The sequence below is a fragment of the Melanostigma gelatinosum genome (genome assembly GCF_949748355.1).
Source record: "Melanostigma gelatinosum genome assembly, chromosome: 15".
NCBI lineage: Eukaryota > Metazoa > Chordata > Actinopteri > Perciformes > Zoarcidae > Melanostigma > Melanostigma gelatinosum.
Window position 1 is genome coordinate 4,365,138 of NC_136648.1, and position 25,329 is coordinate 4,390,466.

Here is a 25,329-nt window from a genome sequence, read left to right on the forward strand (position 1 = left end):
GTTGCACTCCATTCAAAGCTGTTTTCATTGATTTGTTTTTGATTGATTTGGCACAATAGCAAGCTGACATACCTTTTAAAGTCATGGAGAACATATAACTATTTTACACAATGTTTAAACATCCAGCACACACAGAGCCACATTATCATTCATTAAGTATCCTTTTTCTGGCCATCCGACAAATAAACATTTGACATTCGCTCTCTTTTTCGCTCTGTTTTGGTCTCCACCAACTCCTGAGAAAAGATGTCTGGCTCTTTGGCTGTACGATACGATAAGATAAGATACGATACGATACGATAAGACAATACACGATAAGATAAGATAAGACTTAATACGATATACTTAACACTATACCTAACTGTCCCCCTGAAGGGGCGTGTTTGAGACTGCAGGAAATGGGGTTGATGAGACTGGAGTTTGTCGGCCTAATAACCAAAGTCATGAGCTAAAAGAGGCTTAAAAGCTCTGTAGGACTAAAGGGGGGTAATTACAGAGTTGGGTGTTAAGTCTCCACAGGTGTGTCCTCTTGAGCAGCTGTTTTCTCATCACGTGCATTCATTTGATCTATTGTTAGCATCAAAATATTGATTGTTGCAGAACCGAGCCAGTTCGAGAGCCCTCATCTTGTGCCTGCTGGCTCACTGTCATGGTTTAGTGGCACACTCAATGTTATTAGTTATGCCTGTGCTTTTCCCAACGCGAATGTACCCTCAGTGGATGCTAACTGTAGTAGCTCTAATGATACTAAAGCGAAGCAGGTGATTTATTACTGAGTGTTGGAGTCGCTCAAATGTTGAAGTGAATTGAACTTTTCTCGCAACAATAAACAAAGTTGCTGCTGAGGTGGATGCCAGCTGGCATTTGAAAAGTCATCAGTCGACGTTTCACTGGGCACAGAAAATAAATGAACTTCCAGTGACTGGTTTGTTTCGTTGCTTTCGCTTTCAACACAATCGCGAGTTGTGTGTGGAAATGTTTGTGCTCGTTTGTGCTGCATTGGTAGCTCTGTGAGTGATGTGGTCAGCTTTATTTCATGTGCATTGATGTGTCTCTTGCGACATATGGAATGTGTCTATTTGTATGTCCCTGTGCACCTGCTGTTAACCAGCCAACCAAATACGTGCATACAGACACACACACACACACACACACACACAATATGCTGTGAGGCACCTGGACCACGCATGGTTTCACATGCACAAACACTTGAACGCACCGGTGCGTACACATGCTCTCTCCCCTCGCCGACTTACAATCATCCGTCCTCGCCTCCTATCTTCATCCTCCCTCCCTTCCTCCCTCCTCTTTCTCTCTCCCCCTTCACCTCCCAGGTGTGTCTGACTCTCACTGCCAAGCGAATGGCGAAGAAGAACTGTCTGGTGAAGAACCTGGAGGCCGTAGAGACTCTCGGCTCCACCTCCACCATCTGCTCCGACAAGACGGGCACGCTGACCCAGAACCGCATGACCGTGGCCCACATGTGGTTCGATAACCAGATCCACGAGGCAGACACCACCGAGGACCAGACGGGTGAGAGGCAGAGTCGAAAAGAGAGGGAGGAGGAGGGGAAAGAGAAGGGAAGGAGAGAGCTTTGGGGAAAGATGGAGAGACTAAATAAAGAAGGAGGTGATAGAGACTGTGTGGGAATATTAGAGGGAATGTGATTACCTGCTGAAATTCATCCGTCCAAACTTCACACCGCCAACCCACATCGCTGTTTGCACGTCCTCTTGGATTCATTGAGCAGCGGTATGCAGTGTGGGCAGCACAACCTCAGCCACAAACATGTCCTTTACCAGAGTTCCTGTCTCCTACCAAACAGCTACCGAGCCGGATTTCAAAGACGCATTCTTAGCAATAAACAAACGTTTTTGGGAAATAAGTAAAAAAAAACAACAGGTGTTCTATGCATACCAATGAGTATTGCGTTAGGCAATCATACAATGAATAGCTACAGTGCTGACAAAGGCCGAACAGTTGGAAAAAAGGGAGGAAAAAAACAGTGTATTCATTTTTCAGCAGTACAAACTATTTCTTTTTTATGCAGCTGGTGCAAGTTTCGGAGCCGTTCGCGCTCCTTTTTCTCAAGTACAACTGCAGTTTGCCACTGTGCACCTGCTGTATGTTGCATGATGCTGTTATATTCTCTTTGCACAACAGCTGGGACAGTGACCGCTCTCTCGGCGAGGCTAAAATAAAAAAAATGAACGCAACAGAGTGAGCGTCCTTTTCAGTTCAGAACGGGTGGGAGGGATGAAATTTTGGATTTGAAATTTCCAAACAGCTTTTACTTTTTGAGACTTTCTCATTAGAAATGAATGCCATTTTGCAGACTGGGGAATTGAAAAATCACTTCTGTCAAGGAATAAGGGACTGCTTTGTTATTGAGCTGCAATATCCAGTGCTACGCTGTGAACCAAGAGTTAAGTCAGTAGCATAAATACTGGATGAACCCCACTTTAAAAAAAAAAGTCTGACACAGCTCCTTCTGCTATTCTCCCAGGTTTGGGTTTTGACAAGAGCTCTGCTACTTGGACTGCTCTGTCGCACGTTGCCGGCCTCTGCAACAGAGCTGATTTCAAGGCCGGACAGGACAGCTTCCCCATCCTGATGGTACGATTCTCCACCCTACACGAGACACCACATTGATGATTCAGACTCATGAATTATCTGCACTCTCTAAAGCAGTGGGTTGTAACAGGTTTAGTTTGATCTAAGTACATTATAAGCGGCACCTTTTTAGATTTGGATCAAACAATGCATGCACATTATTCATGTGGCGGGATTTTTGCATACACGATTTGCCGATAGGGTGAAGCTAACAACATCAGGACAGCGTCAAGTGAGCTGTCACACAAAGATAAGCAGTGGTGGTATTTAGATCATTTACTGAAAGGTACTGTGAGGAAGTTTTAACTGGTTATGAAAGTGTCAATCAAAGGCCGATGCCTCGATATGACCTACATAAGTAAAGCAGACCACCGGCGAGAAGATTGGCTATTTCTATGTAGTTATTCTTAATGCTTGTCAATCGGACTCGCCGGGTTGGATTCCGTGCAAAATCGGACGAAATTATGCAGGTTCAACCGGAAAGTCCTTCAGCTCAGACTCACCGAGGACAGACCCAGATTCAGCTCCTTTGAATAATACAGACCTGCAGTCAGAGCTCCGGTGGGAGGTGGAGCGCTGCGTGCCAGGAGCAGAGCTTCACCTCGCTGCTCCACCGGCCCCCCGCTGGGAGCCGACACCGACGCCGCGCTGCTGGAGGGCCAGGGACGTTTGCCGGGCCCGCTGGAGGGAAGGGAGGCACGAGAGAAGCAGAACCCAGACTGGGTCGAGCAGACTGCCAGTACCACTACCACTCTTTTCTACTGGGACCGCCAAAATCAACAGAAAATTAAAGTTCTTCGTAGTAGCTTGAAGTAAAGTAGGTATGTCGCAATGTAAAAATACTCTGTTGTATTGGAATCAGTTCGCAAAAATCTTCCAAACGGGGAATAATTCAATACTGAGCCTTGTAAAATAGGCATCCTTACTGTGTGTGTGTGTGTGTGTAAGTATGCTTTAAAATTCATGGATTTCACCTCTTTTCCCCAAAAAGTGTCAGTAAAAGACTTCTGCACACCACTTTAAAGGTGTTCAATTCCAAACTGAGAGCATATCTATGATTGAGGCATCGCCTCCATACGGCTCTCAACATGGCGATGGCGGAGCAGCTAACGATGCTAACAGCACAAACAGTGTAATCAGCAGCAACAGTGCTGACAGAGCTAACAGTGTTAACCTGAAAGGGAGTGGTTGTTTGCTGCTTTATTAACGCTCTGAATTTGAAATTTTGCATCTTTTTACAAAAATGGACACACATAACAAATTAGGCGGTTTAATTCCTTCAAGCATAATTTACTACATCCTTAGTAGCCACTTTTCTGTTGATTATTGGCAATGTGTTCCAACAATATTTATTTCCAACATGGTTCTCCAACTCTTCATATCCAGGGCCTTCACACATACGTATCCTTAAAATATGCCCCTTAAAAACGGCACACAAACTAATCAGCTGTGTTTCTCCCGAAGAGATTGAGCTGCTTTAATCAAATGATTCTTCATCCCCCTGAAGTGAAAAAGAAAACTCCGTTTTGCACTTTCATTACTTCTACATTAGATTGTTGCATAACTTTAAAAACAATGTGGCCAAGTGTTTGTGATGCAGATGATGCTCAGCTACCTGCGTCATTAATGAGACCCACAATGGAAGGAAAGAAAGTCCTCTCAGGTGCCGCTTTAATTCGTTGAAGTTCCCTTCCACCGCGGCGTGATGAACACAGTCTGAGACAGACAACACTCGTTTTTTAATATGCATACGTGAGTGGCTGTGCTAACGTGCGGCTGTGTGTGTGTGTGTGTGTGTGTGTGTGTGTGTGTGTGTGTGTGTGTGTGTGTGTGTGTGTGTGTGTTTCCCCAGAGGGAGACAGCGGGGGACGCATCAGAGTCAGCGCTGTTAAAATGCATTGAGCTGTGCTGTGGGGGTGTTCGTCAAATGAGATCTAGAAACCCCAAAGTGGCAGAGATCCCCTTCAACTCCACCAACAAATACCAGGTACTGCACGGGACTGATGCTGCTGCAGATGCAGGTCTACAATAAAATGTTTCATATTTGAAGTAGTTTTAAAATTGTGGAATTGTTTATTCATAAATATATTTTTGAATTTACTTCTAACTATTGAAATATTAATTAGAAATCGTTTGTTTCTTAATAAACTTAACTTTGCATTTAATGTATTCTTTGAGATAATTCTGTTAGTGCTTCATATCGGGTTAATTGTGCACCAGAAACGTACGTCCACGAGGCTCAGTTTTTTATGAAATTAGTTTGACACCGTTACTGAAAGGACTCTTCAGAAAAACGAAATGTTTTTCTTTACCTTTCGTCTGTCAGTCATTTTGTCTCACTCAGTGTAGCTCAAGGAGATGTCTTGTTCTAAAATCTTGCGATGTGACTTGTTGTCGGAGTGAGGAGCGCCGCTGCAGGTTGTGTTGGAGGCAGTGGCGGCTGGTGGAACATGTTCTAGGTAGGGCCATCCTATCAATTTCAGCAAACATCCCAGTATGATTAAATGCAAAAAAAATGTAAGTATCAAACACGCATTATTAATTGGCAGTTAAATATTTAACATGTATTCCAACACGAAAACAATCAGTAAATAACACTTATATAATATAATATAACATGTTCATTTATTGAGATGTCCCTATGGACCTTGTTGTAGGAGGTAAAGATCAGGAGAAGTAAACATGAAGTGTAATTATGAATACTGATGTTAAATTAAGCTATGATGAGTTTTCACTGTTAATTTAACATCTCTATTACACGTTGATGCCTCCATGACCAAGTTAAGCAGATGAGACTGAGGACAGCTATGTAGAAGAAAAGATGTTCACTTTGTCTAATATGTAGCTTGACAGAGTTCTCCATGTGTGTCCTGGTGTTCTCATGTTTCCTTACCTCCTCATCCCTCACTCCCTACCCCTGGTGTTCTCATGTTTCCTTACCTCCTCATCCCTCACTCCCTACCCTGGTGTTCTCATGTTTCCTTACCTCCTCATCCCTCACTCCCGTAACTGTCCGTGCTGGATCCGTCCCCGTTGTTTTAAAAAGCTAAATAAATGATTAGCATGACGTCATCCAGCTAGCCAAACCTGTCTGGTGTTCAGCTAGTACAGAAGCTTCGCATGTACTGCTTCCCTTTCCCGCGAGTCTGCTGTCTGATTGTGAGGTCAGGCTGATCTGACATCAGCTCTTTGGCTGCAGAATCTCCTCAAAGTTCTCCTCTCAAACGGGTCTTGGAGGAGGAGTGCTCGCCTGTAGAGACTTCTCCTGACGAGAACGCGCAGCGAGGGGAGCCTGATCGTTCTGGCCCATAGCTGAATCTATTTGAGGGCGCTGATTGGCTAAATTGTATGTCACTCATTTATATCTTGAATCAGCAATTGGCTAAACTGCTTCATAGACCCGCCTCTTTTGGGCCAAAACGATCAGGCCCCCCAAGCTGCGCGTTCTCAGAGTGTAGAGCACACAGACAGAGAGCACACAGGCGGAGAGGACGAGCAGGAAAAGCATATATTTTGCGCAGATATCATATTTTATACACACATTACTGGGTACATTTCACAGTTCAAAAACACAAATATTGACAATTTGTATAATTTATGATTATTATAATTTGTTTTTCATTTTTTTTGTGTGGCTCATGGTGGGGCCATGCCCCATGGCCCTCTATTGACCAGCCGCCACTGAAAGCTTATAGCTTAGTCATTGTCAGTGTCATGACTAAATATTTAGCTGATTTCAAAAAAATGTGGAAGGGGGCCAACCTTCTTGTCAGATTTAAGCACAAGACTTCTCCTTCAGCGAGACTCAAAGAATAAACAAACAGACCAAGTGAAAGGTAAAGAAAAACGTGCTATTCCTCTGTGGGGTCCTTTCCATAATGTTGTCAGACATTTATAATAACAATCTGAGCCAGAAAGTGTCAAAAACAATCACTTCTAGTGGACGCACAATTGACGGATTACATCGCAATCCGTTTTGCGGCTGCAGCGCTAAATACTGGACACAGAAACATGGGAGAATAGAATCCAGGTTGACAAACCCCCAAGTTACCCTTTAACGCCTTGCTCAAGGGCACCACAGCAATTAAGACAGGGGCAGTTTTTCTGCTTTCTGCTCCCAGTCTCTCCCATCGTGTCGAGAGATTTGAACCAGCGTATGAACAACACAACAGTGATGTTGAAGCATACAAAGGACTTCCTGCATGCATTCTGTGCACCTGTTCCCCCATTTAAAATAGGGACGTCTGTGTTGAGAAAAAAAAAAGCAATTTTGCTCTGGTTTTCTGAGATTAGATATGCTGTGACTCAGATACAAATTACCTGGAGGAGTGTGTGAGTGTGTGTGTGTGTGTGGGGGGGGGGGGGGGGGGGCAATGCAAGGTGTAAAACCAGAGGAATACACGTGAGATTGAATGCTCCTTCAACTCACGTGCAACACATGTGACTTACAATGTGCACTCAGTCAAGTCCGCTTCGACGAGACTTTTATTTCCAACCTCTTGGAAAAATATGACACGATAAATGATTTCTCGTGCGACCATGAAACTCATTGATGTGCTGAGCCTTTTTACTTACAGGAGGAGGAAACGTCGCAGACCAGCAAGAAACAACGAGCCATAAACTACATGCTACAGCTTGTTTCATAATACATCTGGTCATGTCCTCACCACTCTTCCAATGTCCTCCCCCTTTTTAAAGCTCTCCGTCCATGAAGTGGAGGACAATCCCTCTGGTCATATTCTGGTCATGAAGGGAGCGCCAGAGAGAATCCTGGACAGGTTGGTCAATCAATAACACATCGATTATGTGTCTCCCAAGTGAGGTGGCGAAGAACTTGTACGTCTTTTTCATTGAATTAAATTTCTTCCTTCTCTTGTAGTGAATAGAAACTACATTGTGCTTAAAGGCGAACAATATTTAATCGTATAATAGTTTGTTCTGCGACAGCCATGTCTAATGCATTATAAACATACCTATAATCTGTAATAATCTATGTATAGCACAGTATAATCAAGGTTATAAGCAATCGAAAATATTCATAGTGCGTCATATCGACAATCATAACACATTATAAAGCATTTTATTGTGACTTATAAGGTCAAGCTTCATAATAATTGCTGGTCATTAACTGACTTTTTTTTTTGCAAGGATCATAATGTATTTTCTTGTAATCATATAAGCTATGCATAACATGCATTATAAGTATGTTTATAATGCAATAAATGGGCATTTTTTATTGTTGGAAACAAATCTTCTAACAACAACTTTGAATCGATCCAAGAAACAAATATTATCTGTGTATCCAAAACCTGAAATAGCTTATTCCTTTGTGCCGTGTACCTCCATTGTTGCCCAACAAAAACTATTAAAAACAATGTAGACAATATAGAAGAAATGTTCCTTCATCACCATGGACATGGGCATTGTAGTTGTGAAACCGCTGAGAATCACTGCACTGGAGCACGGATGTGGATTAATCCACTGATGAAAATAGTCCCCAACACTATCTACTCCTCGCCTGCTGTTTTAGAAAATGAGTTACCCTTTAAAAAAAACAATTAAACGATGAAGTCGTGACCTTTTTCAGTCGGAACTAATGGAGAGCCTCAGACAGGGAAACAATCAGAGTATTGGGAGAAACACAATGATGGTTTTGGTCCTTTCAGGGAATTTGTTGGAAACGAGAAAAATATCGAATAACCGCAGTCGTGTCCGGTAAATGTTTTTGTTGTTGCATATTAATTGCATGAGCGCTCTGATTGAGGTGCTGAATATTTTTGCTCATATTGTCACAGTTTGTATGAGGTCACACTTACATCGCTGTCAGTTTCCCAGAATGTGGACATTTTTGCAGTTGGGCGGAGCGAATGAGCGACGCAGTGGCTGTTATTGAAAATAACGTGGCATCAGAACGAGTATTCAATGTGTCCTGAGTGTATAAAAGTGCCATGCCAGCCTTTTTTTCCGGGGACTGGGTGAGTTTCCCTTCCAGTCATCCCAAAAACTCATCTCCTTCAACCATTATCATTGACTTTAGTTTTAGCATGGCGCCAGTTGTTTTCCAGCACTTTCCTAACAAGATTGCTATGCAGATGGAGATGATGTTATTAGCTTTGGAAGCAGTAAGAGTATTATGAACAAATGTTTTTCAGGTGCAGTAGCATCATGATCCACGGCCAGGAGCAGGCACTCGGTGAAAACTGGAGAGATGCTTTCCAGAGTGCCTACATGGAGCTGGGAGGACTGGGAGAGAGAGTGCTTGGTATGTTCTTCGTGGCACCCGCCTGGCTGTTGTCGGCCTGGGAATAGGTAGTGGGGAGAAGCAGTTGGACACAGCACTTACCTTTTATTGTCTCCTTGGTAAAAAGAGCAGTTCAGCCACATTTCCCTGTGAAAGGGTGGACTGTTTTAATTGCAGCAGCGTCAATAGAAACGGAGGTTTTGGCACTGCAGTCTTGTAATGGACTGGCATGAAGTAAAAGCTGAAATGACCATTGTTACACAAAATGTTAGAGATATGGGTTTTCCGGGGGGTTTATTTGTAATGTTGTATGTATTATGGTAATAGACTGGCATTCAAATCATTCCCCCAAGTTCAACTTTCAATATCTCTAAAGTGTTCAGCATCCGAACTCTGTAAATCTCATCATTTTTGACAACCAAGGGGAAAAAAAAGAAGTTCTCTGGCATATTTTTAAAAAAGTGCCGTCGGTAATAATTCTGTGCTATCTGCGGTTTTTGTTGGAGTACGTGTCACAACAGTGAAATGTGGAATAATGCAATTTTTGGAGTGAAACTCCTGGAATCATTATTCATAATTAAATCCCAGTCATGCCTCGGGTGATGATGATGATGATGATGATGGGTCGGGTGTTTGACTTTCAGACTGAGGGCTTTATTGTGCTTTACTCTCTACAGGGATTCAAGAGATGCTCATATTTCGAGGGCTGTGGGTTATGAATTAATAAAAGGGGGCAGTTCTGAGCGATCGCCTCACGGATCCGTCTTCTTCTGCAGGATTCTGCCACTTGAATCTGTCTTCATCCCAGTTCCCTCGAGGATTCACCTTCGACAGCGACGAAACCAACTTTCCCACCGAGCAGCTCTGCTTCCTGGGTCTCATCTCCATGATTGATCCGCCGCGTGCCGCCGTGCCTGACGCGGTCGGTAAATGCCGCTCCGCCGGCATCAAGGTAATTGGTTCCACGGACTCAATTCTCATTGTAGTTCCTGCAAAGCCTTTTCCCCCCTCGGCTTCATTCATCGGACATAGAAGGGATTTGCATGTCAGATATCGTTTCAAATCCAAAAATGCCCGGACCACTCCAAGTGGGCCCTGATGGATGATGATTGATGGATGAATAAATTTCTAGAGCTCATAGGAAACTGCTGATAACATATCCAGTGCAAATACTTAACCCAAAAAGGTAGCCGAGTGAAATGCCTAAATCTTAAAGCTGCAGTGTGAAGGAGTTGGAGGCATCTAACGGCGAGGATGCAGTTTGCAACCAACGGAAAACTCTTCCGTTTGGCAAGATCCTATCGAGAGCTGGTGTTTGGTTTGTCCGCTCTGGGCTACCGTAGAAAGACGACGGCGTAACATAGCGGACTCCATATAAACGGCTCATTCTAAACTAACGCAAACACAATGATTCCTTGTTTTTCATAATTCAGGTGATTATACACGAAAGAAAACATACTTATTTGTATTATATTCCATTTTTGCCAGTCGATCCCCAAAATGCTACAAACTAGTTTGTAGAGATCCCAGTTTTTTATGTGAAGTAACAACCAACCAGTACCAATTTAGCAAAATGCAGATTCAGTGCATTTGTTTTCATTATATGTTAATCAAATGCAAATACGCACAGGGCAGATGTTTTATCAGAAAAGTAATAAGCCGGAGCCGCAGGAAGGTTAAACGACATGAAATGGATGATGAGTAGAATGAGTCGTTCTAATTTCGTCCAAAGAACTACAAATATGGGAAAATGATTTTACACATTTCAATTTCAGGTACACAAGTCACCGTGCCTCCTTTGATCGTGAATTTTTGACAGACACACTGTAATTGGCTTACAGAACGAACTGGCAGAAGTGAGTGAAGACGTTGCTTCAGGGAAGTAAATGAGTTTATTATAAAGAAAAAGGGGCTACGAAACTGATGACATGTCTGATAAAATGTCAAAATCACAAAGTTTTCTGAGAGTTTTAGTTACAATATATCAGATTTGTTTGGACTCGGGCGTCGTGTTAACTCTAACCTATGCCATGTCTTTTTTTGACTTGACACGCATCAGACCGAGATCAAAACATCGTCTGTAAAAATACATTTGGAGTCAGAAATGTGGGCAGAATGTTACGAACAGCCAGCATTGATGTGGGCTCTATTATATATGTATGTTTATATATATATATTTATATATTAAACACCTAAACTCAAAGCTAAACTGGGATTTAAAGTGGTTGATATGATTTTAAGAATATTTTTCTATGAAAATGATGTAATTTTACTTCCTGTGACGAGGCGCGTCAACATGCTTCATGTAGCCGCTCGGTATTGTCAGACGTTAAGTGCTGTATCGGTGTTCTCTCTGATTGAAGTGGAAGAAGACTACTTTGGACAAACACACATCCGCACCAGAACAGAGCTGCTGTAGCTGAGCCCAGGAGGAAACTGGAGCTCCTGGCTCTAATTACTTTTTATTGGATGTAGTGCTAACGTTTCAGTGAAATGTGCATCCGCGGTTCACATCCTCAGTCTGAAGGCTTTAGTGCAATATGCTCTCTCCTTCCTTCAGCTTGTGTGTGTTCTGCTGTGGATCATGATGGCGCTGGGGATTTCAGGAATATACCCCAAAAATGACTTTACTCACCCTTTCATACGAGGTTCAGATTCAATAGATCTTCAAAATAATGCATTCCTTGCAGCTTGTATAGATGCAGTTATGCAGGTAAACCAAAGATCTTACTCTCACTCATAGTTCAGGTCGATCACCCAAATAGAAAAGGTTAAATTCATAAATGTCCCCGACATGGACAGATTTGATCTGATGTGAGATTTTGGCGAAACTGAGATTGAAACCCATTATTCAGTACGCGCTATTGTCAGTTATGGGATTCAAATAGAGGTTTTTATTGATGTATATGTGTCAGAAAAGCTCAGCAGTGTGCAAAGTCAAACTAAAAGCACTTGAAACTAGTCGGGCTGTACCGAATAGTTTGAAGCTTGACAGTGCTGTGCAGCCTTTCATTTTATTTTTTTGTCTTTTCATAAGATTTAGAATGTGTATTTCTGCACCGTTGCAGATACAAATCAGGCAGCACAAATATTTTTAGTATTTCACTGTTTGTAGAATTATCTCCAAACATCTCCAACAACCCAAGAGAGCTGTAAAGTCTGAAAGTCAACATTTATTGAAAGAACAACATATTTCTAACGAACTATTCTGTGTTCAGCCTTTGAAAAGCAACGTTTTCACTGCGGGCATGAACGCTGTTTGCTCTCCCACTCGCCGCACACAGAGGGAGGCCTGCCCCCGTATTCACACGGCCGTCCAGCAGCAACATAGCAGCACAAACAAAATACATTTAGTCCTAAAATATGATGCCAGACATTTGAAGTATCATTCAAAAAAACCTCAGTCGAAGCTTCAAATATAAAAGAATAGACAATCGGTGCGAGCACTAGAAACTAGGAAACATTGTTGAAGGGAAATGAAAATTGCTGTTGCAGGTGTACTGGAGGTGGATGAATGAAAATGAGCGGATATTTTGGGATGTTTCAGCCACCCTATGCAGAGTACAGTCCTTGTATTGTTCTTTTCTTGCTCTTGGACTCACAAACCCTCATGTGGAAAGGGTTTTGTCACAATCACACTACATGGGCGTTGGGAACCCACCAATCAAGATGTTTGTTGGAGTGTACTGACAGATTTGAACCCTGAACCCCTAACAGCGCCCGCTCTTTTCCCGGTGTAACTACACAACACATGTGGATGACTTATCGGCCCTTAAGGCCCACACTGCACTGTAGCTCAGGCATGATGTGATACAGATGAGAAACAGAGGGGTTTAATGTGATAACGCTCTGGGATTTATGGGACCTTCCCTCTGCCGTCAGGTGATCATGGTAACAGGGGACCACCCAATCACGGCCAAGGCCATCGCTAAAGGTGTGGGCATCATCTCCGAGGGCACCGAGACGGTCGAGGACATCGCCGAGAGACTGAACATCCCTCTCAGCCAAGTTAACCCCAGGTGTGTGTGTATCTGCTGCTCTTAAAGATCGAAGCACCCACTAAAGATGTTGTGATATTACGTGTCTGTTAGGAATCGCCAATTTGCCAATTTCTTTGGGTCATGGCCTACGCGGCAGCTCAAAAGATTACGATTCATATGTCAACCTAAGTTGTAAATCTGTCAGACTAATATTAAGATGTAACAAACTGAATCGGCAGAATTGGTATCATATTGTTAGCTGTGCCAAGAGGTTAAGAAAGAGATCATTTCACTATATTCGGCAGACAGCTAGTGTTTAAACCTGAGTGTTCAAAAGAGTGTGATTCATTGGAAATATGCTCAGGCCAAAAAAAGGAGGAGATATAAGTTAAGACATCTTAGAGCATCGGAATGAGAATATTAATATTCCCCAAAATGTTACGACAGAAAGCATGAAAACGTCTATTTTGTGCCTGTGTGTGTGTGTGTGTGTGTGTGTGTGTGCGTGTGTGCGTGCGTGTGTGTGTGTGTGCGTGTGCGTGCGTGCGTGCGTGCGTGCGTGTTTGTCTTTGTGTTTCCCAGGTATGCCAAGGCTTGTGTGGTGCACGGCTCGGACTTAAAGGACATGAGCCCCGAGTACCTTGACGACCTGCTGAGGAACCACACTGAGATAGTGTTCGCTCGCACCTCCCCTCAGCAGAAGCTCATCATTGTGGAGGGCTGCCAGAGACAGGTCAATGGACAGGAGTGTGTGCTTGTGTGTGTGTGTGCGTGTGTGTGTGTGCGTGCGTGTGCGTGTGTGCGTGTGTGTGAGAGACTGTGTGTTTGGGTCTTGTTGAGAGCGTACAGCTGAATAGCAATGTGTGTTTCTATGTTTGGATGTAACCATGTGTGTGTTTGTGATAACGTCTGAATGCTTGAATGTGTTTGTTTACTTAAGTGTGGAGGAATGATTGAGTGCATGTGTGTGTGTGTGTGTGTGTGTGTGTGTGTGTGTCCCTGCCATTTAAGGCTGAATACAGTTTATTGTGTGTGTAACTCTTTGTGTGTGTTCAAGCCATTTGTTAGTGCAGGAGGTTGAATGGATGTATACAGGCTTTTGTGCATGCGTGTGTGCGTTTGGATGCGTGTGCATGTTTGGATGCGTGTGCATGTTTGGATGCGTGTGTGCATGTTTGGATGTGTGTGCATGTTTGGATGCGTGTGCATGTTTGGATGCGTGTGTGTATGTTTGGATGCGTGTGTGTATGTTTGGATGCGTGTGTGTATGTTTGGATGCGTGTGTGTATGTTTGGATGCGTGTGCATGTTTGGATGCGTGTGTGCATGTTTGGATGCGTGTGTGCATGTTTGGATGTGTGTGCATGTTTGGATGCGTGTGCATGTTTGGATGCGTGTGTGTATGTTTGGATGCGTGTGTGTATGTTTGGATGCGTGTGTGTATGTTTGGATGCGTGTGTGTATGTTTGGATGCGTGTGTGTATGTTTGGATGCGTGTGCATGTTTGGATGCGTGTGCATGTTTGGATGCGTGTGCATGTTTGGATGCGTGTGTATGTTTGGATGCGTGTGTGTATGTTTGGATGCGTGTGCATGTTTGGATGCGTGTGCATGTTTGGATGCGTGTGCATGTTTGGATGCGTGTGCATGTTTGGATGCGTGTGCATGTTTGGATGCATGTGCATGTTTGGATGCGTGTGTGTATGTTTGGATGCGTGTGCAGGTCCATTTTCACTATATTGTTGAATACGAGTGCATATCTGTAAAGCATATTAACTAGATAGTCATATATTACTCCCTACAGCCTATATATGCCTTAATGTTTAGTATGTGCTCAGCATTCGTGTGTGAATGGTTGAAATTAGACGTGTATGCACTTGCACACAGCCCCATATATTGAGATCATGCTACCATACACCCTTGACTTATTCACTCTTGCCCTGTGTGACTGAGTGATCGCAACTCAATTCCATTTTTTCGTTTAATCTCCCCAGAGCTGCTTTGAAAAGACATTATTAAGACAGAAGGGGGGGGAGGGGAGAAAGAAAGAAAGCTTAAATCATAGTACTTACCGGTATCTTTCTCTTCTTGACACTTTTTGTTTTGCCGGTCCTCTGCGGGGTGCAGGGGGCGATCGTGGCCGTGACGGGCGACGGCGTCAACGACTCGCCGGCCCTGAAGAAAGCCGACATCGGCGTTGCCATGGGGATCGCCGGCTCTGATGTGTCCAAGCAGGCGGCTGACATGATCCTGCTCGACGACAACTTCGCCTCCATCGTCACCGGCGTGGAGGAGGGTGAGTGGAGGGGAAATAGTGAGAGAGACAGAGTGGAAGAATGAAAGAGGATAAATGAGCCAGAGAGAAAACAGAGGGAGGTGATTTAAAAAGTTTGAAATTAAAACATTTCTGCCAGCGAGCTCCTTTGTCATCTAGAGACTGGAGATAATTAGTGAATAAGTACCGTAGAGTTGAAAATGTGATATGAGTATCGTTGTGGCTTTCACACAGTATTCAACAGAACTGTAGACGTGGAACGTGTAACAGAAGTGGATGTGGTCACCGTGATGTCTCGCGTTGTTTGTGGACTGACGTTATGAAGCGGTACAGTCCTGTCAGTCACAGTAAGGCTGCACAAAAGCATCCCCTGCTTTATGGTCTGTTTGACTCTAAATGAACATCATGTTGTGTTGACGAAGACTTGAAACTAGAGATTGAGACCATAAACTCATGTTTACAAGTTTATTGAGGTAATTTATCAAATGACAAGTAGGGCCATGTTCTTATAGACTTCTATACAATTGGACTTATTTTTGCAACCAGAGGAGTCGCCCCTGAAGTGAGGCACTTCCACATTGGCTTCACTTTTCTGAAGCGGAGGTTTCCACCTGTCTGTAGAATTGTGACGAGTTGAGGGTGGCAATTGTTCTCTCCTGCCTCTGACAAGCCCTCAGGACAGCTCTACTTCTTCGTCCTCTCGTGTTGGACTGAGGGCAGACTGGACGCTACACTTGAGACTTGACCTCCTAAAGACTCGTTTACAGATGAGATTTTAAAGGAAAGTCATTCAGGTCTCAGGTTTTGAACTGGTAAAAACTGGGACAATAAAAAACAATGAGACGGCAACTAAGTGGGGTCTGCATATTTTATTTTCATGCTTAAGTAATGAAAGGACTTGGTCTCACTCAGCTAAGTAGAAAACAACTCTGACAAGAACTTCGAAAGTAAGGGAAATATTCAAATGCTGAACTTGAATCTTGACCTGTAATTCCCTTATTAAGACTTGTGAAGGGAAATTGCTCTGCCCTCAAGGACTGGACTTGAGAGTTACTCTGACAGATTTGAGATGTGACTTGAGGCTTGCCACAAGAGACTGGTATTTAATTAAAGTGTGTGTGTGTGTGTGTGTGTGTGGGGGGGTGCTAATAAGGTCTGAGAAAAAAACCCACATTAGTAATGTGGAAATGCTGACACAGCAGTCAAAGTAATTTTTTATTTCAGCCAGTCTGGGAAATTAACTTAAACACGATGAAGCGTCAGAAAAAGACGATATGGTGGTGGGTGACCGATATCCCATCCAAAACCCACACATGTCCCCTGATCATGTATCTGTACACGCGTACCTTGCATCCTAAAGGACAATTCTCTTCCTTTCATTCCTGATCGCTGCAGGCCGTCTCATCTTTGACAACTTGAAGAAGTCCATTGCGTACACGCTGACCAGTAACATCCCAGAGATCTCGCCCTTCCTCCTCTTCATCTGTTTAAGTGTTCCTCTTCCTCTGGGAACTGTCACCATCCTCTGCATCGACCTGGGCACTGACATGGTGAGCTTGGGGGGGGGGGGGGAACGAATGCTTCCCTCTCTTTGTTCAGTCCTTCAATCCCTTTGTAGACATGCTGACAATAGTGTTCTTGCATTATGTTCATCAATATCTTTGACTAAATTCCTGAAAAGTTACCACTTTATAGACGTGTAGAAAAAGTCCAAACTATCCCTTTAAGTGTATAACGTACTAGCTGTACACTCGTTTTAGCTTTTTAGGCAACTTTCTCTACACCGACTCAGTTTACAGAAGTTTCACAGGAGGGCGTGACAACAAAACGTACGTTTTTAGATTTATCTTTTTATTTTTTGGGTTGTATTCCACAAGCGCTTTCAAGTGTTCAAAGCTAATTGTTAGCTGATTCTAGTGATTCGTCTCAATGAGCGGATGCTAATTGTTAGCATGTTGCATGGCTACAGGGAAGCTAGAGGTGACATTGAGGAAACTCCGGTTAATATCGTGTGTGGAATATGAGCGCCCGAAGGTAAAAAGAACAAAACATTTGGTTGAATTTGTTCTTTCTGTTGGTGGGAGAAATTTGCTTTTGGCTCACCGCCCGACATCCATTTGTTGGAGCAGAACAAAGGCCGGGTGACGCTCACATACAGATTTACATTTCACAGCTCTGCCATTTCCAGATGCCCGTCTCTCCATTGTATTTTCCAGCAGCGACAAAAAGAGTTGCTGGCACGCCGCTTGCCTGAGGGGCGTAATCCATCATTGCAAAAGAAAGGAAGTGCAGGATGAATATATTCAAAAAGGACTTGTTCTGTTGTGTTCATTACTGGAACTTTAATTTGTCCTGCTCTCAGCCACCACACAGTAACATGCTGCTGAAACTGGTTCTGATACATCCCAGTGTGCCGAAAGCAAAAAACTGTAGTAATGAGGTACAGGCACCATGATGGCCTCATATCCAACTGCCAAGAGGCATTGTATGTCCCCACAGGTTAAAGATATAGAGACGAGCAGCTGGCTAACATTGTTAATAAAGCTGTTCCACTTATTTCACCCAGGTGACCTCAAAGATGAACTTCTTTGGGGGTTTTTTTAGCGGCGGGACAGATTTCACTAATATTGACTGAAACTGTGTGAGATCACAGGGACAGTGCATTCCTTACTGGCTGGATTTCTCTTCAAAGACGTGATGATTGAAGTCTAAATGCACCGTATTTGTGCAACTGTTTTGCATATAAAAACACTTCCCTTCAAAGTAACATGTCGTTAAGAACCGTTGGTGGAGTGAATGTCTGCTTTGAAGAGTAGGACTAAAAAACTGAAGAAAATATTTAAATATTCAATAAAGTACCTAAAAAGTGTTTATAGTACAGTACACAAGTATAATTAGAAATGTCCCCATGTGTGCTGCCGAGGTTGTTCACAGCTTAGTTCTCCAGGCAACAGGCCTGAGGGCTCTGCTGAGATTTAGCAGTGACAAGCAGCACTTGGAGTCTGCTATGATTATTTTTAGCATGCAGTGCCATGTGGAAAAGGGACGGCTGCAAAAGATGTTTGTCAAAGCAGGATGTGGCACACTTAAGAGTGCTTCACATTTGGATATATTGCGCACGTACACACTCGCACTGTTAGAGGTGTTAAAAAAAAGAAAAGAAAATCAATGCCAAGCTCAGTCGCATCCTTCTCCCTCTCCCTGTCTTTCTCAGCAGCTGTGGGTCAGGGTCAGGGGAGGGTTACGCCAAAACAAACTGGCTTTGTACACCGCAGAGCATGCGTTCAGTTTCACACAGTGCCAAGTCGCCGCCTCAAATCCCACCTAAGTCACAGAGATAGCCTGTCCTAAGTCACACATATTGCTCCGGTGCTTACCTGGTAAAACCAGCCAATATAAGATCTTTATTACAGAGACCTTTCTACCCTCCTACTTTATGAGCGCCTTGAAATTCACTATCAGTCTCTCTGCTCTTGTCTCCTCTCTCCGCCTCTCTCTCTGTCACTGTCGCTGCTTCTTTTCTTTCTTTTTTCTTCCGTCTCCTTGTCCTTTTTCTGTCTTTCCTCTCCTTCCACGCGGTGATTGAGTGCTGAATTATATCAATGGCGATGTGTCTAAGGTACCCCGTGTCTGCCGCTGTTGTCGTGCCTTTGTGCCGTTGCCACCAAGACAAATTCCTGAACATTTATTGCAACAGGGCGAATAATGTGAGCTGATTCTGTGCTGTCCTCCCACCGCCTCCAGGTCCCGGCCATCTCATTGGCTTACGAGACGGCGGAGAGTGACATCATGAAACGCCAACCGAGGAACCCCCAAACAGACAAGCTGGTCAATGAACGCCTCATCAGCATGGCGTACGGGCAGATAGGTTTGTCCTCTTGTGGCTCATAACCTCTTTGGACCGCAGCTCTGAAACCCGAATCACTGGGACAGGCTTCTTGTCGGGAAGTTATGGTTATAATAAACAGGCATGAAGACAATAAATATTGACATCTATCAGAGATCTTGGTATTTCTTACTGCCTTTGTAACATACATTTAAGGACAGTCAGGATAGACTCTCGTGATTTTCCTCTTAATTATTGTGACATTTACAGCAAATTGAGAGCATGCAGCTATGTTCTACTTCTTGGTCGCGTTGCAGTGTTTGGAGCCTCTCTTGAATGCATGCTTTTTATCTCTGGTTTTATATGTTTTGGGAATTGTGAAACTCAAAGGCTGGCCCAATTTTATGGGCCGTTAAATAGGTCACAATATGGCAGGGCTTCACTGGATGGCATACAATTTGAAGCCGAACACGTTCCAAACAGCCAGCAACTCCCATCAACTCCCATATTTCTTCCAGGAAGACCACCACTTGGGGGGGGGGGGGGGGGGGGGGGGGGACTTTTGCAGGTCACATCAAATTACATTTACAATCCGCTGATCTGTCATTACAGCTTGAAGTCCTGAAGCATCGACAGTGAACTCAGTCTAACCGATGATCTGATTTAGAGTGACACGCAACGACAGAAGTAGAAGTAACAGCATCCTAAAAACAGATGCAACCAGCTGTGGGATCCAATACCCACAGTACCAGACTGTTCAGTATGCCAGGAACAAAAGATTTAGTATGTCCCAAGACATAGTATGTCAAATGCAAACATAGCAGGGTGTTCTACTACATCCGGCTGCATTGTACAGTATGCAAGCCTGCATGCTTTTCTCACCCAGAATCCTTTGTGCAGCAGATATCTGATCGAGACGGTCAGAGTTCGAGGTGCGCTGTTATGATGAAGTGGTTTGTCTCAAACGAATGCATACTGCATGCACAAGTGCTTGCTTCGTAAGGGCAGCTGCAGTACGTACCAAAGGTAAATATTTAAGAAGTACTCGATTGGGAGCGCAGTGCAATCTTCTCCTTCTGAGATAAAGATGTTAACGTCTATGAACACAAACACTGGGTTTCATTTTAGCGGGATAATGAATGAGAGCATGAATACGCATTGCCTCCATCCTTGATCAGGTGGAGGTTTAGTATATGTTGAAGACTTTAGCTCTAAAATAAGATGTCCACCATGTTGAAAATGTTATGCCCACTCTGACAAAACAGCATTCTCAAACATGAAATTAAAACCCACTCCCGGCTATTATTGCAGCCCTGAGCTGTCTGGAGCCATTGACCAGAGGGAGGAGGACGTAATCGCCTGTGCTGCTGTTGAACCAATATTGAGTGCACAGCAGGTGGACTGAGGCTGAATGTCCAGAGTGTCAAAAATAAGCACTTTCCAGGACAATTTATTTGTCACATTTTGGTATAACTCCTGTTAATAAGTGATGCAAAACATTGGACCACCAGCGTCATTAGTGCTGCTGTCAAAATAGCTTTTGCCAAACGACACTCATTATCTATACATCTTGCTATTTTCCTACTTACTCTGCAATAAAACTGCCCCTATTGCGACACTGTGATGGGATGCAAGAGATGAGTAAAAGAATCCAATGGCACGCAATTTACTCAATGGTGTTTCAGCCAACCATCCACTACTGTAGTCATTCAGACAGTCTTCAAAATACCACACAAATAAAATAGGTAACATCTCATTATACAGTTCAGACATGCTCCAATAAATGCTTCATAGCTTGCTGGTTTTATTTCATTGGTATACACTTCTAAATGCTTTAATGCTTTCGTCAACACACAGCAGGTCCAGCGGAAATGCATAATATTCTTTTTTTTCCTACGGACAAACATGCAGTTATGAACTCAACACGAATAGCTAAACTCAAACTAAAATAACTGAACAGAAATGAGTGTCCATTTTCCCTAAACTAGCACCAAATCAAACCTCAAGAACCACAAGAAACCTATTAAGAAAATTATCAGAAAATTACAGATCAGTAAAATTAAGACTCGCTGTAAAATGTGACACAATGTTTCAGTCGCTCACTGAGAACAGATGAATAGATGACGTTTGGACTTTGATCCCTTGGCACATGTTTTCTTTTGGTTTCCAGGGATGATCCAGGCTCTCGCTGGTTTTTTCACCTACTTTGTGATTTTGGCTGAGAACGGCTTCCTCCCAATAGACCTGCTGGGTATCCGCGTCAGATGGGACAACCGCGACGTCAGCGACGTGGAGGACAGCTACGGGCAGCAGTGGGTAAGGAGCGGGGACAAAGACAAACCGGCACACCCAGTTGAATATTCCCATGCTCGCGCAGGAATGAATACAATGTTTCAACCTTGCAGACCTACGAGCAGAGGAAGATCATCGAATTCACCTGCCACACCTCCTTCTTCATGAGCATCGTTGTTGTGCAATGGGCTGATGTCATCATCTGCAAGACCAGGAGGAATTCCCTCTTCCAGCAGGGCATGAAGTAAGTGAGGGAGAGTAAAAGATGGATGGAAGGTTGGAAAAATCAGGGCGTGTAGTTGGGAAGGCAGATTCACCTTCAAATCAGTCATTTGTGACTGTCACATTTTTTGTGATTTCCGTTGAGTGTTTTTGAACAGTTTGAACCGCTTCCTCTCCTTTTTTTGCGTTCAACAGGAACAGGATCCTGATCTTCGGTCTGTTTGTGGAGACTGCCCTGGCCGCCTTCCTCTCCTACTGCCCTGGAATGGACGTCGCCTTGCGCATGTACCCCCTGAAGTACGCTCTGCAGTATTCTCCACCGAACCAAAAAAAGAACCTCTTACAGACCTGATAGGCTGCCATTGGCCTGTCACTCTCGGCTTCACATGAAGTCTGTGATCTTCTTAAACACCACGTTGTTATCCTCAATATTCAAAAAATGTCCGCCATGAATTGATCAATTTGCACTCTGCCCGTGACTCACTGCTGCTCCGTTCATCCCCGCCCCTGTTGTATCTCTCTCTTCCTCTCAGGCCCATGTGGTGGTTCTGTGCCTTCCCATACAGTCTCCTCATCTTCATTTATGATGAGGTCCGTAAATTAATTCTGAGGAGGAGCCCCGGAGGTAAGCAGTTATTAAGAGAAGCCAAGATTAAAATGGTTCAACCGTCTTTGTCTCGGTAATAAGCTGAAAGGGGGAAAACGTGATGGTGTACTGATTGACGCCCCTATAGCTCAGGAACCACATGTGGCGTTTTCTATCAAGACCTTTTCTCCCGTCCTCTCTCGACCTCTCCTGTCCTTATATACACATGTTTTAAAAAAAAGTAGCCTGTCCACTCCTTTAAGGACACACTGATTGACAAAGTCGCCACGGCTCTGGTCTGCTGATCTGACATGAAGTATCCCAGCATGCATTTGACAGATGGTGACAAGCAGTCGAAGATCAAGTTCAATGTCAGTCGAAACGAGCACAAAACAAAAGATGTAAAAACATCATAGAGCTGCTTTGAACGGAGATCAAAAAGGAAAGTACAGGTAGCAATTTTACAAAACAATGTTGGCACTAATTATGGATGATTATTGATGACAATGTGAGCTTTAACTTTGATGTAATGCTGAAAACATGGATTTAAAAACATGGGTTTTCAACCCTGTTGGCCAGCTGTCATGTCAACATCTCTTTCATTTTTGTTTTTTGAGACAAAGTACACGATGCAAATGTTTTCAATTTGCATCGTGTTTCCTGGCAGTTTGACATTTGGCTATTGTCATTTTTTTTGCATGTATTATAAAGCGGTAACTGTGATATTTTTCATTTAAAACGTATTATTAACCCCTAGCTTAAACCAATGCAGCGGAACACTATCGGGCTTCCAGCAAGCCAATCAATGCTGAACAATCCTCCAGCTCTCAAAGCTGCAGCCTCCGTAACACTCGACTGATTGCTGTTTGTCTTCCAGCTCTGATTCCTGACAACAGAGCGTGTGAATGCACTGCTGTCTGGCACTTTGCTCAGGAATTCAGTTTCACAAATGGAGCGTAAAATCACGGCAAATAAACAAGACAACATTCACTGGTGAAACATCACACATGACTGAAATGTGATCTGATTCTTGGGCCAAAGGCTGCATCTGCACTAGATGTAAAAGAAAGTCCTTAACTATAGAGGTTAACCCTTTTAAAATATATATCTTGCTCATGAGCAGACGGGTGAAAAACGCAAACCACTTCTAATTTTGTTGACGGAAGCAGTCAAGCAATATAATCATGGATTATTGCAAAAACGTTGAGTGATTCTTCTTCTTGCCTTGCTGACTGTTTTTGATTGTTAAATGTTATTTGATAGTTCAGTGTTATTTGATAGTTTATGTTATTTTGACAGTTAAATGTTATTGTTTATTGTTTCCGCCACGACAAATTCCTTGCAGGTGAAAACTTGCTTGGCAATAAACGGTTCTGATTCTGATTCTGAGGTAGAAAATAGCGACCCGTAGCAGCAGGTGAAACACAACATGTCGGCAGCAATCTGTCTGGACTCAGACAACTCAGTGAACATGTGTTAACCTTGCACCAGCAAAGAGATTATACCTGTCCAACAGCTCGAGAATGATGAGAAAGGAAATGAAAGCAGGCTGATGAAGGCTCTTGAGATATGCCCAAAAAAGATCCTACACATGATATGGACACACTTCAACAGCTCCGAATCTGCTCACTGCCGCGGCGTTTTCGGCTGATGGGGGCCAAGACATTGTGAGACAAATACAATTCATCGTGACAGCTAATCATTCCTGTTAATCTCTGTGTCACGGGCTGCTGATCAGACTCTTAGAGTTATAAGAGGATTCATTTGGAAATGTACAGAGACAAAGGCAACGAGATGAATACAAATAGAGCGATACGGAAGGTTATTATGAAAACTGCTCGCCTGTCATTTTGGTCTCTGACACGTTATCTCTCTCTTTCTCTCTCTCTCTTCCAGGTTGGGTGGAGCAGGAGACATATTATTAACATTCAGAAAATGTCGATTTGAGTTTGCGTGTCTGTGAGAGTGTGTGCGTATGCGTACATGAGATATTGTGCGTGCTTGTGGAGGTAGAACTGTGTGTGTGTGTCAGTTGTAATATTGCATGGATCAGTTCACAAATCTGATTATCATAAGAAGAAATACTGCTGAAAATAGGCTTTTGATTGTGCTTTGAGCTTTTCCTCGGTGGTAATGCACACCTACAGCATGTGCCTCAGATGAACTGTTACCAAAGGCTACAGAAGAACAACAAATGTCACTCATGAGATGTACCAAGTAAAATCTGTTCCAAAATATTCCTGGCCATCGTTTTGTTATTCTGTGATTTTGCAGTCATCCTGTTTGGGAGAAGATATTAAACAAGTCATCATTATGACAATAGAAGATACTGTTGCAGCAGTACACCATGGGTACACCATGGGTGACAGGAACTATGGTTGATTTAAAGTTGTTGATTGAGATGAACTGATGTCTGTCAGAGAGGTGGGACTGGAACCAAGAGAGGGCAGTGCCAGTAATACCAAGGGGGGGGGATTTGAGGTGTGTGATGAGTGTGGAACGGTTAATGGTATCGTGCATGTAACTTTATCAGTGAATGATACACAGGGCCACACCAAAAAACAGGAAAATCAGCAAAGGCAATCATACAGCATCAGTGTATATGCCAGCCAATACAGTAACGAGAAAATACCAAAGATATGACTGAGGTACTTTAGAAACTGTGTTGCCTTACATAGTTCACCAGAGAGAACTGCCATGTATTTTTCAAGTGTAAAATGCCTACAGAATTCTTTAACACCCACATCAAAAATTGTATGCATTTATGTAAAGAAATCGTCCAATTTACCATTATTTTAAAATGAATACTGGTATCGCCCTCAAAAATCCAGTGTCAGTCAGGCTCTGCCTGCGCTCATATTTTCCTGATCCCATCATCCATTATGTATGTCCTTGTGTCTTCTATTCACTGGACACTCGTTACCTTACTGTCAAAATCGGCAACAACAGAAAATCGGCAGGCAGCGGAGCATTTCAGAAGCAATGTCAACTCAAAAGCAATGTCAAACTGTTCTAAAATGTGAGAGGGGTTTTAACTCTCATGTAACCAACCTTGTCTAATTTGAGTCCTACGTGGGCTCTTATAGTATACCTTATGCAACATTAATATGGGACCGGGCCAAGTCGAGGGCTGCTTCTGGGCATCATTAACCGGATATCTGGATGAGTGTGTGTGTGGCTCCTTTAAATACTTATACGGTACATTTATTTTCCCAGACAGTGTAAATGGGTGTTGCTGCATGTTCTCCTATGTTTACATCAACCATTTTATTGTTGCGTGGCGTGAATATTAAAAT

General features: G+C 43.3%; 1 protein-coding gene across 1 annotated transcript in view; it reads left to right on the plus strand.

Moving 5' to 3' along the window:
• Nucleotides 1–24,270, plus strand: part of atp1a2a (ATPase Na+/K+ transporting subunit alpha 2a) — a 34,888-nt gene extending 10,618 nt beyond the window's left edge. Inside the window, exons 9-24 of the mRNA XM_079285662.1 lie at nt 1,335–1,533; nt 2,507–2,616; nt 4,466–4,600; nt 7,312–7,391; nt 8,766–8,875; nt 9,631–9,806; nt 12,737–12,873; nt 13,417–13,567; nt 14,960–15,128; nt 16,503–16,657; nt 18,852–18,975; nt 21,104–21,249; nt 21,339–21,469; nt 21,643–21,744; nt 21,981–22,072; nt 23,930–24,270. Coding sequence (XP_079141788.1) covers nt 1,335–1,533; nt 2,507–2,616; nt 4,466–4,600; nt 7,312–7,391; nt 8,766–8,875; nt 9,631–9,806; nt 12,737–12,873; nt 13,417–13,567; nt 14,960–15,128; nt 16,503–16,657; nt 18,852–18,975; nt 21,104–21,249; nt 21,339–21,469; nt 21,643–21,744; nt 21,981–22,072; nt 23,930–23,958 — 2,046 coding nt within the window. The 3' untranslated portion in view covers nt 23,959–24,270. The remainder of the gene's footprint in view (nt 1–1,334; nt 1,534–2,506; nt 2,617–4,465; nt 4,601–7,311; nt 7,392–8,765; nt 8,876–9,630; nt 9,807–12,736; nt 12,874–13,416; nt 13,568–14,959; nt 15,129–16,502; nt 16,658–18,851; nt 18,976–21,103; nt 21,250–21,338; nt 21,470–21,642; nt 21,745–21,980; nt 22,073–23,929) is intronic.
• Nucleotides 24,271–25,329: the final 1,059 nt, after the last annotated feature.